Genomic DNA, 13,093 nt, shown 5'->3' on the forward strand with positions numbered 1-13,093 from the left:
GAAGCTCAAGGCGGAACTTGCCAGCAGAGGCGGAGACAGAGGCCTGACCTCCATCATACTTCCTGATGCCCCCTTTTTGGAGAGGGGTTCTGGGCATCTACCCCTATGCAGTCAGGCATGGCTCTCAGAGGGGTCCAAGACCTCTTGCAGTGCTTTGCCTCGCATCCTCTGGCTGGCGTTGGGACCGCTTGGTACAAAGGGTTTGGACCTTTTTTCTCAACCCTCTTGCACCATGAGCTTCTTAGAGAAAGCTGTGATTAAGCAATGAGGTACTCGGGCCTGGTGCAGTGCCACATGGGCTCAGGGTGCAAGAGCTACCTCAAGCTAAAGCCGAGCTTCCTTCTTAAGCATGTTGAGCCACACTTGGGGAGAGGCGCCAACGTCTAGCGCCATTAGGGCTTGAGCAAGGATCACCTTGTCCTGCTTATGTTGGTTGTGGAGTCTGCATAACAACCAGAGTAGGAGCATGAGACCTCCAAGCATGAACACGCCCATCCCAGCCATGCCCGCCCACTCCTTGACGTGGGAGAGAGCTCTGAGGAACCAGGAAGAGAGTCCTTCTGCTACGGAGATATCTAGACGGGTGGAGTTGATGTGGATTATTTCTCGCCGCAGCTCTTCTAGTGTCCCATCGAAGTCTTGGGACCAGTTTCCTGAAAGATACTGGGACAGGTCTCATGACAGATTAGCTGCCCGTGTAAAATTTTCATATTGAATGCTAGTGATGCAGCTCACATCCCAATTGGGCCATCTGCCAAAGCACCTCCATTTGTTCCTCTACAAGGTCTATGCGCTGATTGAGGATCATTATTCCTCCTTTCAGTTTGCCATCAAGTGTGGACTGTTGGTCCAGGGCAGAAGCTACTGAGGCTGCAAGGTTATTGAGCTCTGTAGCCGATTTGATGGAGGTGTCTAAAGCTATACCAGCGGCGGTGGCTGCGACCGCGGTCGCGGAGATCAGGAGCACTATGGCGGCTGTGACGCCGAAATCGCGCCTTTCTCGAAACAGAGTCATGGTGTTAGGGGCGTCTACGGGAACAGGGACCCAACGAGGGATGCGGACTACCAAAGCATTGGTAAAGTTACGCACATCCCAACACTGAGACAGAAAGCAGGTTTCATTGGAGCAGGAGTCAAAGCTACTATTGGATAAGATAAACAGAAATGGGGGGTATACGCATACTGGAGAAGGTGGAAAAAGGGAATTAGGTGACTCTGGACCTGATTTTGCTGAACACGTGTAGTTCTCGTTGTTATGGGTCATGGTCATGTTCCAGTGTGCGCGCGTGTGGTTGTTCTCGCACCAAAAGGTGATATTTTTTACACCGATTCCCCCACCCTGGAGGGCGGAAAAGGGGGAGAGAGGTCAGTACACGAGCCATTGACTCCACACAGCATCCATTTATGGAAGGGGTTCATGCTCAGCTGCTGACGAAACTCGCCTTCGAGCACCTTTACTGGCCACCAAGCCTCATTGGCTGGCCGTCCCTCCATATCTGGGGAGATGGTAAACTCCTGCCTCTCAGTTGCCCACGTTACTACAGTTGACTGACAGTCAGTCCAGGGCCACAGCTCTCCCTCATAGTCGCCCACACAATGGGAGGCATATTTGGGTTGACGAGGCCTGTCGGTGGAATTGTTCCTGGGAGAGTGTACAAATGTGCCATTGATCCAGAGAACCATCTGGTGGATAGTCATGTTCTTATAGGGCAGGCTCCCTTCCTTATTAGGCCCTTCAAATTTAGCTGACATAACGGGGAGGCTACTGGCCTCTAGAATTATGTCACTGAACCATCCGTATTTCCTCCGTTTCAGGGAGATACAGCCAGCTAGATTCTGAGTGGTGAAGCATAATGACCCATTAGTTACGAAGGATCGGTTTTCTCCCAGGGGAGCTACTAGGGTGTCTTTAACTAAGTAGGGCAAGTTCATACTAGCATTGGTAGTGAAAAAGCACGGAAAAACGGCTGCATTGAAACGGACAGGCATAGGCTTAGGAAAGGCAGACAGGATTCCCCATCTCAATACTCCCTGAGTCGGGGTCTCCAGTGTCAGGAGCAGGGTCAGGAGGTATAGCGAAGTCATCTCCTTTGTTTAGGACTTTCCTCGTTAGGCGCTCCGGGATCCAGAAGGGATTTTCTTCACCCTGGGGGAAAACACACACAGCTCCCCTGGATCTGATTATGATTGGATCCGGGCCCTTCCATTGGTTAGATAACACGTCCTTCCATTTTACTAGTTCTTGTGGGTCTTTTGGCCACTGATTATGGCGATCCGCTGCTGTATGGCCTTGAGCATCCAGATTTAAAAAATTTATAGTGAAAAGTGCTAGGGCTATGGCAGTTTTTGGTGTGGGGGGTATATCTTCAATTCCCCCTTTTTGTTTAAGTAAATAGGATTTGAGCGTGCGGTTCGCGCGTTCCACAATCCCTTGACCCTGTGGGTTGTAGGGAAGGCCAGTGATATGTTTTATCCCCATGTGATGACAAAATTGAGCAAATTTTGTAGAGGTATAGGCTGGGCCATTATCTGTTTTCAGGATTTGTGGTAAGCCCCATGCGCTCCAAGCTTCAAGACAGTGCTGGATGACATGGGAAGCTTTCTCTCCTGACAATGGGGAGGCAAAGATGACTCCTGAACAAGTATCCATGGATACGTGTACGTATTTAAGTTTCCCAAAAGGTGAAAAATGCGTCACATCCATTTGCCAAACTTGTAAAGGCCTAATACCTCTGGAGTTGATCCCAACATGAGGTGCGGGAAGGAAGCTGCAGCAATGTTGGCAGCTAAGGACAATGTTCCTAGCTTCGGCCCTGGTTATGCTAAACCGCTTGCGCAGCGTTTCGGCAGTGACATGAAATTGTGTGTGGAATTTTGAAGCTGTGGTGATAGGGTCTAGCAGGGGAAAAGCTATATTTCTGGTTGCGAGGTCTGCCAGGTGGTTGCCTTGAGTCATAGGCCCGGGAAGGCCTGAATGTGCTCTGATATGAGTTATATACAAAGGAGATTGCCTATGAAGTAGTGCTGATTGTATCTGTTTGAACAAAGTGGCTACTGGGCTGGACGCTTTGATTAGCCCGGCCACTTCTAGAGATTTGACTGCATTAACTACATAACAGGAGTCAGACACAATATTTAAAGGTTCAGGAAAGATTTGTAGGACCTCTAAGACTATGCGACATTCCACTATTTGTGGAGTGTCAGGCGTGTAGCCTTTTGTCACAACTTTGCCATCATGGACATAGGCACCTGTGCCTGTCTTAGACCCGTCCGTGTAAACTGTTTTTCCATGAGGCAGCGGGGTTAGGCTAGTGACCCGAGGAAATACTAGGAGATGATTTTTGGCGAAGTTGATGAGGGGATGTTTAGGGAAATGATTATCAAAGGTTCCTGAGAAACTGTAAGCAAGTATGGCCCAATCATCGTTCATAGCACATAATACTTGTATCTGTTCTACGCTGTAAGGGGTTATAATTTTAGCTGGAGCCTCTCCGAAATGTGTCATGGAGGTTTTTACTCCTCTCAAAGCAAGTTTGGCCACGGCTGCCGGATAGTACTCTATTGTCCTAGCCTGAGAGGCTTGGGGATGGATCCAGATCAGTGGGCCGTGCTGCCATAAAACTGCTGTTGGCAGCTCCGGGGTGGGAAGCACACACAACTCAAAGGGTTCATTCGATTGCACTCTATTTAATTGTGCTGTCATCAAAGCCTGTTCTACTTTGCGAATGGCTTGTAATGCCTCAGGTGTGAGGGAGCGCGGTGACGTTAGTTGTGGGTCTCCTTCTAGGATTTTAAACAGTGGTGTCAACTCAGTGGTGGGTATCTTTAAGTATGGGCGCAACCAATTAATATCCCCTAGGAGTTTTTGGAAGTCATTCAAATTTCGCAACTGATTATGTCTTATCTCAAGCTTTTGGGGGCAAATTACATCTGTGTAAATGGTTGCTCTTAGGAATTTGCTAACACTAGATTTTTGGACCTTCTCGCTTGCTATATTCAGTCTCCAATTTTCTAGGGATCTAGTGAGATCTATATATGCTTCTTCTATTTCCGCTGGTTGTGGGGAGCAAAGAAGGATGTCATCCATGTAATGGATGATCTTTAGCGTGGGATAGGTCTTACGAATTGGGTCTAGCGCTCGCTGAACATACAGTTGACATATGGTGGGACTATTTGCCATTCCTTGAGGGAGGACCTTCCACTGAAATCTGGCATCGGGTTGTTCATGGTTAATAGCTGGCAAAGTAAAAGCAAATCTTTCCCTGTCCTTGGAGCTTAGAGGTATAGAAAAGAAACAATCTTTAATATCTATTATGAGCACTTTCCATTCTTTGGGTAAGGCAGAGAGGAGTGGCAGTCCCCGTTGTACGGGTCCAAGCATTCTCATTTGAGCATTTACTGCTCTCAGATTATGAAGCAACCTCCATGATCCTGACTTTTTCCTGATTACAAATATGGGTGTGTTCCATGGGGACACAGAGGGTTCTAGGTGTCCCACTTGGAGCTGCTCTTGCACTAAGCAATGAGCTGCTTCTAATTTTTCAGAGGATAGGGGCCACTGAGGAACCCATACGGCCTCCTCTGTGAGCCAAGGTATGGGCATGGCATCTTCAATGGCCCCTATAAAAAACCTAAGCCGTGACGGTCATTCTTTACTTTGGGCAGGATGGGCTCTATGCGTCCCTGTTGGTGTTTCCCCAGCCCCTTGCTAGGGATGTATCCCATGTCCATCATCATGCCTTGGGCGGGGGTGGAGTATTCATTAATGAGTTTGAGGCCTAAGTCTCTCATGACATCCCTCCCCCATAAATTGACCGGTAGAGGGAGTACATAAGGGGTGACTGTACCCTCTTGTCCTTCAGGGGCTCGCCATTTCAATGGTTTGGCACTAATTGAAGGGCTTGACTCATATCCTAAACCTTGTAATGAATGTGAGGATTGGGTCACAGGCCACTTGGAGGGCCACCAGGTTGCAGAGATAATACTTTTATCTGCTCTAGTGTCTAGGATTCCCTCAAAGCTCTTTCCCTCTATTTGAAGAGTTAATTTTGGTCTGTCTGCTAAATCTAATACTATGAAGGCTGAATCCCAGTCAGAGGAGCCGAAGCCCCTTTCTCCCCTCTCCATGTTGGTAGCAGGATAATTGGCGTGGAGACTAGGTAAAACTAAGAGCTGGGCTATGCGGTCTCCCGGAGATATAGGGTAGATTCCTCTAGGGGCCGAACACATGATTTTTACCTGTCCTTCATAATCTTGATCTATGACTCCGGGATGAACTACCAGGCCTTTCAATGCAGCAGAAGAGCGCCCTAGGAGTAACCCAATGGTATTTGGTGGTAGGGGGCCTTTAAAGTCTGAAGGGATAGGCTGAACTCCCATCTGTGGAGTCAACACTATTCTGGTGGTGGCACGGATGTCCAATCCCGCGGAACCTGAAGTGGCTCTCCTTGGGGGGCCTGGTTGTTCCCGAATGACACTTGTGTGCTGGTTGCCCCATATATTTGCGGGCCCTGGTGGCGAGGGCCCCTCTGGGCGTTTTTTGGCAACTCTAAGGGCTTCCCCTCTAAGTTTTTAGTAGATCGGCACTTATTGGCCCAATGCCTACTTTTCTTACACTTAGGGCATAACCCAGGGGTCTTTTGGGTTGTTTGTTCTGAAGCTGGGCTCCTACACTCTCTCTTTATATGTCCTAATTTCCCGCATTGAAAGCATTTGATACTTCTGTTAGTGATCCTGGCTTGTTTGTGGCTCTGTAATATGGCCGCGGCTAGGCCCGCATTGGTGAGTGGCCCTCCTATTTCTCTACAGGCTTTCAACTAGGCGTGTATCCCTTTTTGTTTCCAGGGTGTTATCGCCTGTCTGCATTCCTTGGTACATTGTTCAAATACTAATTGCTCCACTAGGGGCATTGCTTGTTCCTGATCTCCAAATATTCTGCCTGCGGCCTCCATCATATGAGCGACAAAGTCAGAAAATGGCTCGCTCGGCCCTTGAATAATTTTTGTGAAATTGCCGGACACTTCTCCTTTGTTGGTGAGGGCTTTCCATGCCTTGGCGGCGCACGTGTTTATTTGTGCATATACTTGTAAGGGGAAGGCGGTCTGGTTGGCTACCCACTGTCCTTGGCCCGTCAGCATATCATATGACCATGCAGGCTGTCCTTCGGCCGCGTTAGTGCGTGCCTGGGTCATACTGATATCATGCTACAATGCCTTCCATTCTATTAGTTACATATTGCCAGTCTGCGGGTGTCATGGCTGTCTCTGTTAGTCTTTCAATTTGTGCTATGGTGTAGTTAGCACTGACTCCATAAGCCCGAACGGATTCTGCTAACTCCTTAACTTGTTTATGGCTCAGGGGCTGGTGAGAGCGTACGCCATTATCCTCAAATACAGGAAACATTTGTCTAATTGCCTGAAGAGTATCTGGGTGGCAAAAGGAGAGTGCGCCACTCACGTAAGGTGGCGGGGCAATGGGCGTCGGGGGACACCCTACTTTCATTTTTTCCTTGGTCCGCTTTTCAACTTTGCTGGTTCCCTTACTTCTGCACTCTGCGGTTTTATTTTCTTCCCCTTCCTCTGCGGACGTTAATTCTTCCTCAGATTCCCTATTGGAGAGTTGGAGGTCCCTCAACTCTTTCCAGGGGTATTTACTATTTTCTCCAAGGCGATCGTCACTCGCTTCTCGGGGCTCTTTCGCTTTTGCCCTAGGCGGGCTTTCTCCCTCACTCTGGGGTTTCTTTACTTTCGTTTTTGTGGCCTTTTTTCGGCCGCGCGCGCTCTCTGTTTCCCGTTCCGTTTCTGACATGCTCTCTTGGATATCTGTCAATGCTCTCTGACCTTCTTTTATTACCCTTTCACACCTCTCATCTTGCAGACAAGCTCTAATCAGTTTCCAGAGGGGCCTGGTGCCTCCCCTCAGGCTGCCTTCTTCCTCCTCTCTATCAAGATCTTTCCCCAGTTTGTCCCAGCTCGGGATTGAGAGGGACCCTGAACAAATGAACCAGGGGGCCACACGGTCTATCTCCTTCACAAAAGATCCTAAGATTTTGCTGGAGACCTTCAAGTTTCGTTCTTTGAGAGCTGTCTGCAGCGCCGTGACTAATGACTGTGCATTCCCCATGGTGCCTCCTTATTTACAGAGAACCATCAACCATTATCCTAAAAAGCAGGGGCCTCTCGGAACTTACCCCTCCGGGTTTTCTTCTGACCTGCAGTTCTGAATCCTCTCCAGATGTCTGAAGGGTCCTCCCTGTGCCGGTGATGTTCTGGTTCCCGGGTTTTGGCACCACTTGTCGCGCGCCCCGTCCTCGCCGGCAAGAACAGCACGCAACAACAGCAGGATTCTTCTGCAGAAAGCTTTATTCTTCAGCTCTTTGTGAAACAAATGAGTTGGGCAGGACCTAGAGGGGAAGGAGAGGCTTGCTTATATAGTTCTCATGCTCTGACCTGGTTGGTGCGGCTCCATATGCCTTATTAGCATAACAATTTGGTGGGTCTCATTGGTCCTTATGCCAAGGCGCAATTAGCATGTAGTTTAGTGGTGTGGGATGATTTGTCATTAGGAAGTTCGGGGCCTTCCGGCTGCCCTGCATTGGGCGCTATTTTCTGAGCGCGGCTGCCAACAATCATATTGATTTGAAATCATTTAAAAATTAAGATACGGAGACATGATACAAACTGTGAAATGTGATATTTTGTTTGTTATGTGCAAATTTTAGTTCATATATGAAATACTTTCTTGAATTTAAATTTTAAAATTCTTCTTTTTAAATTGGTGTAACCTAAATGAGTCAAGAAAATAATAATTATTATTTATACAATGCAGTTAATGAAAATTAGTCTGTTTTATAGTAGAGAGGGATGTAAAACATGGGTCACTTTGGTAGAGAGGGATGCAAAACACGTATCACACCCTTGCTATTAGGTGTTAAGACTAAAGATAGCTATCGTCTCTGGTCTCACAAACCTTACTTGACTTCTCAGCTCTCCCACAAATCTAAGAGCCCTCTGAGATATGTTTCATTGCTATCATTATATCATCTGATAATTTGGTTTTCTATGTTACCCACATCAATACTAAAAGAGGTCTCTCTCTGTCCTCCTCCCCCTTTTTTCAGGAATAACAGCTATTTATATAACTTTGAGGTCTCCCATTTGGAGTGATATTTTAATTTGATTCAGTCAAATAATTTGGAGTAGTCAAATAACAGCTCATTTAATTTAATTTTCAGAGATAAAAGAAGTACAGGGAAGTCAGGTCCTAGGACCTGAAATCTGACAGTGAACATCTGTTAACTTTATAGAACATAGACTGCATGAAGAATTAAAGTTTTTATATAATTTTTACTTACATGTAAATAATGGCTCCTAAGTAATACTAGTAAGTAAAAATTAAGTGCTTAAATATTTATACCAATTATACTATTCATTTATCATAAGCATAGCAGATCTAGGTCAGACAAAAATCATATTAATTTAGTGTTCACAGGATGTATTAAAATAAAAATAAGAAATAGATCTTTTTACAATGACTTACTGAATAGCATAACCCTGTTCTATTGAATTGGTTTAAACATTTGTTTTGCTAAATGTCTAAAGAACATTTTTCATGAAATATTTCAAACTAAAACAAAGTAGGGAAAAATATAGATTAATATTTAAAACAAGATTGCTTTTGTATGTATTTATGTTGCCTTGTTGTTTAGTTAGTAGGGCACTAACTTTGGAAAAGAGTATTTTAAAGTCTATACCAATGCCTGTTTCTAAAGGATACAAATATTGATCTTAATCATATGCACAGTATATGTAGGCAACACAAGTAGCCTGGCCCTATGCTAAGCACTTCACACAGTTTTTCTACTTAAGCACCAAAATAATTATAGTCCAGGGAATTAACCAGATTTTATCAATGATAAAACAGAGGTCATGGAGCAAAAATTGACAGGGGTGGGATTTGATTCCAAGCCTACCTTTTTTCCTGGAGCTTTGCATGCATCTACTTATTTAGTAGAACTATGTTGTTTACACTACATTCATTTAAGCATGAGAAAAATATTTAATGGTGATGCACAAAACTGCCTTTTCCCTTATTTGAAAAATCAAGAACTTAAAATCATAGGCTCTCTGTCTTTGTAAACAATGACATTAATAACACACTACCTGCAATAGCCACCAGTGTTAGCTGGTGACTGAATCATGTTGGTAAATCTATATCTGTGTTTTTTCCTTTTTTTCAGAATGATGTTGGGGGACAACGCAGCCTGATAAACAAATGGACGACATTTCTTAAAGCCAGATTGATTTGCTCGATTCCTGGAAATGATGGGGCAGATACTTATTTTGATGAGCTTCGTGAGTCAAGTGTTTCTTTTTTCTTAAGAAGGTCTTAATGCCCAAATAATCCAGTGTTTATTTTATTTGAACCCCAAATCCTTGACTGTATAGCCCAATACAGCTTGCAGGAGTGATGCTTACTAAATTCACACACACAGAACACGCAGAGGCCCCCAGGTCTGGGTGCACATTGTAATGACGCAACTCCTTGCTTTCTAAGTGTCCTTGGAGTTAAGAGGGAAACAAAATTGCAGCAGGAGACAAAAAGTACTAGCTCTGGGAATACAAAGTACATCTCTTCTCCCTGTGGTCTTTTCTTTGGAAGGAGCTATTGTTCAGACAGACAGAACTTTGGTTCTTGATTCTGCAGATGGGAGATTTGGTGTATTGTCCCCCCACCTTAATAAAAAAGATAATTGGAGAAGGGTTAGATTCTTCTCTTTCATTTTCCCTTTTTACTCCTTTCTACTCTAGAAGGAATTTTTTTCAGCTGTATATAAAGTTAGCATCATTAGCTTTTATCTTTTGAACTTTTGTTTTTGCCATGCAATGTAAAAAGGATTATGTCAGTATTGTATTTTATAGTACTAAAGTATATATTCAGTATTCATAGATGCTCTCTCATATTGTAATAACCATGTTCACATCTTAAATAATCTTTAAAGGGTATTATTTACACATACTTTAATATCAATACTGCTCAAGTGATTACACAAGTAATGCCACATAACGAATTTGTGTAGCTATTTTCACATTGTCAACAAATAGATAATTGAATTGCAGGATAATACCTTTTATATTGTAGGGTAAAAATAAACTACATTTCTGTTTCTATACTATATGAAATCATACACCACTAACTGGAAACCATCGTGGAGATTATCGAACCAAGAATCCCATTTATAGGTTATCGAAGTAAACACCTCAGAGGTTAAATGTCCCACTCAATGTCACACAATTAGTAAGAAAATAAGTTTTTGTACTTAATTTATGTCATAATATAACTATTTTCACTTTTATCTTCATTTTATATACTGCTTATAGTCTCAGAAATATTGAATTATTAAAGAAGGAACAAGTAATACTGAAAAAATAAAAACACATTGAATCATTATTTTTTTCCCATTAACAGAAGACATTTACTTACTCCCCACAAGAGATGAAAGAAATCCTGTAGTATATGGTGTCTTTACCACAACCAGGTAAGTTAAAAATAATGCTTGTAATCCTTTCAAGAGATTTATTATGTGCATGTAAAAAAATATAGTTAGATATTCTTTTTTTGTTCCCTCCTTTTGTGTGAAAAAATAGCACATTTAAAAAATTTTATCTTTTTTTTTAATTAGTGTTTCCTGGAAATCTTTCAATATCAACACATAAAATCTCTTTTTTCTTTTTACATCCACAGGTTATCCCCTGTGTTAATCACCATGCTTTATTTAGTCAGTCCCCAATATATAGACTTTATATTGTTTGCAGTTCTTTACTAGTACACATAATGCTTCAATGACCAACCTTGTACATGTGCTATTCTCTGTATAAACAAGTGTATCTTTGAGGTGAATTTCCATACAAAGGTGTGTGCATATATTACAAAGGCATTTACATATATTAATCATAATAAATAATAGGTCAAGCTGGGTGACATAGAGATAGTACTAAAGAAATACATGACTTAGTCATTGACTAGGGTGCAGTCATGAGATGGGATACTCCTGACTTTTAAAATGTTACCACATTCTATCTTATTTGCACTTCCCTTTTGACTTACAAAGATGGGAGTTAGGCTGTTGTTTTCACTATATCATCACTGCTCTAATAATTGAGGCAAAGGAAGTTTGTATTACTTGCACAAAGAAGAGGAGCCAAATAGTAGCAAAAGTGACAAAAACTAAAGGTATTTTCTTAATTTCTACTCCTGTATTCTTGTCTTTGTGCATAATACTATCCTGTACTTATTGAGACACTGTGAATTCCTTAAAAGTCATCCTAGCATTTATGAAACTTTTTCAAAGAATATGTGGAGCCTACTTAATTTTATTTACATTAATTTTATTTACTTCAATAATTTACATTTGACCTTGTTCAAAGTACCTCCTTATTCCTGTTACGTCCTACTGTCTATAGTACATTCTTTGAAATACTTTTCGTTATTCCCAGCTCTACTATCAATCCTTACCTATGTATACTGATATTAGTATTAGAGGAATTAGCAGTGTTGGTATTATTACTAGAGAGGGGGTCTTATGGTCTTCTTTTGAATAATTATTAAAATATCTTGTAGGCAGATTATAACTTATTTTCTGTGGCATTACCCTCATTTAGTTCACTTTGTACTTCATAACAGTAGTCTCAAATGTCCTATTGGTTCAGGATATGTCAGAAAACAAAATCCTATTTGGTTAATTATAAGATACAGAATGTGAATGCTTTCTTATGAGAATAAAGAAGATACCTTGAGAAGCTGCTATTTGGGTTCCATTTTTCTGCTAATTTTATCTGAACTAAAAAGGTAGAAGGAGAGCAAGTGTCTGTTGCCCTCAGGTTAAGTATCTCAGCCCAACTTCTCTTGGCATCTTTCCATTCAGAGAACTTTCTTTAAAGTCATGTGTATTCCACACACACAGCATAGATATGTGCCAGGAAAATGTAGCCCCAAGATAGTTCTTTTTTACTCCTACCAAGTTTCTGCCCACCCAGAGTGTGAAGTTACAAGATATCTCTTTGTTCTTGGTGTACTTTATTATTTTATTTTTAATGAGCCCTGAAGAGTGAGGTAATGTCGGGATGCATGTCACATCCTTTGTCCAATAAGGTGTAATTAATCTGCAATAATAGCAATGCCATTAAGCATGACGTGTCATTCCTTTGAAATAGTGTAGGCAGATCATGTGATTAGTACAGGAACATCACCTTCCTTCTTAGCAGCTAGGTTTTTTCCTGGCTGCCCGTGTACTGTAAGCTCCTGATGCTTCACATTAATGTTATTCCAATAATATTTATTATTGACTTATTCATGCTTGAAAATCCTTAGCTTATTTGTGTAGTGCTGACGTGATATGCCTCTTAGATCATAAAGGGCAACCTCGTTTTTAAAAACAGGAATCGCTGAAAGTTTTAAACTCAAAGAAAATGTCTTTTAACTTCCAGAAACAAATAAACAAAAAAATAGAAAACCTGATAACAGCACTGACAGGTTTCATCAGTAGTCTGAAAAAATTTGTAGAATTTCCATTTGTAGAGTTTTTCTGCATCTTAATTATGTGTGCTCCAATCCTGAGTGATATGATTAATCTTCAACATCAGATAAGTTACATATATGAACTCAGGAACTGAAGAAGGAGCAAAAAAGACTGCTTTGACATTTTCTGAAATTAATAAAAATTGTATGAGGAAATTATTAATAGGCAGTATTTACAGACACTTTAAGAAAACATAAATGAGATCTTTATTACTTCAATATCTAAATATTAGAAAAATTAGGTAATCTATTTTATGTTTTAATTTCTTTAGAAGGCATCATGCCCAATAACTTCAAATAAAATTCAAGAGCATGTAGATAAATATAATAATCATTCCCTCATATTCCTTTCTATTCTCCAGTTTTTCTAGGTAATTTCCTATTTATCTATCAGCATGAATCAGATGCCACCTGCTCCTTGAAAACTTACCAGGCAGCCCTGTATTGGGTAGCTGCATGCTTGCTTAGTTTACTAAAATTTCCTATAACGTAACTGTCATCACATTTTATTCAGGAT

General features: G+C 42.0%; 1 protein-coding gene across 1 annotated transcript in view; it reads left to right on the forward strand.

Annotated features, from left to right (window-relative positions):
• SEMA3D (semaphorin 3D) overlaps positions 1 to 13,093 on the forward strand; it is a 206,377-nt gene that overhangs the window by 140,964 nt on the left and 52,320 nt on the right. The window contains exons 9-10 of the mRNA XM_037021701.2: positions 9,239 to 9,353; positions 10,468 to 10,537. Of these exons, the coding sequence (XP_036877596.1) occupies positions 9,239 to 9,353; positions 10,468 to 10,537 (185 nt within the window). The remainder of the gene's footprint in view (positions 1 to 9,238; positions 9,354 to 10,467; positions 10,538 to 13,093) is intronic.

Source organism: Manis javanica, chromosome 6 (assembly GCF_040802235.1).
Source record: "Manis javanica isolate MJ-LG chromosome 6, MJ_LKY, whole genome shotgun sequence".
NCBI classification, from domain to species: Eukaryota; Metazoa; Chordata; class Mammalia; order Pholidota; family Manidae; genus Manis; species Manis javanica.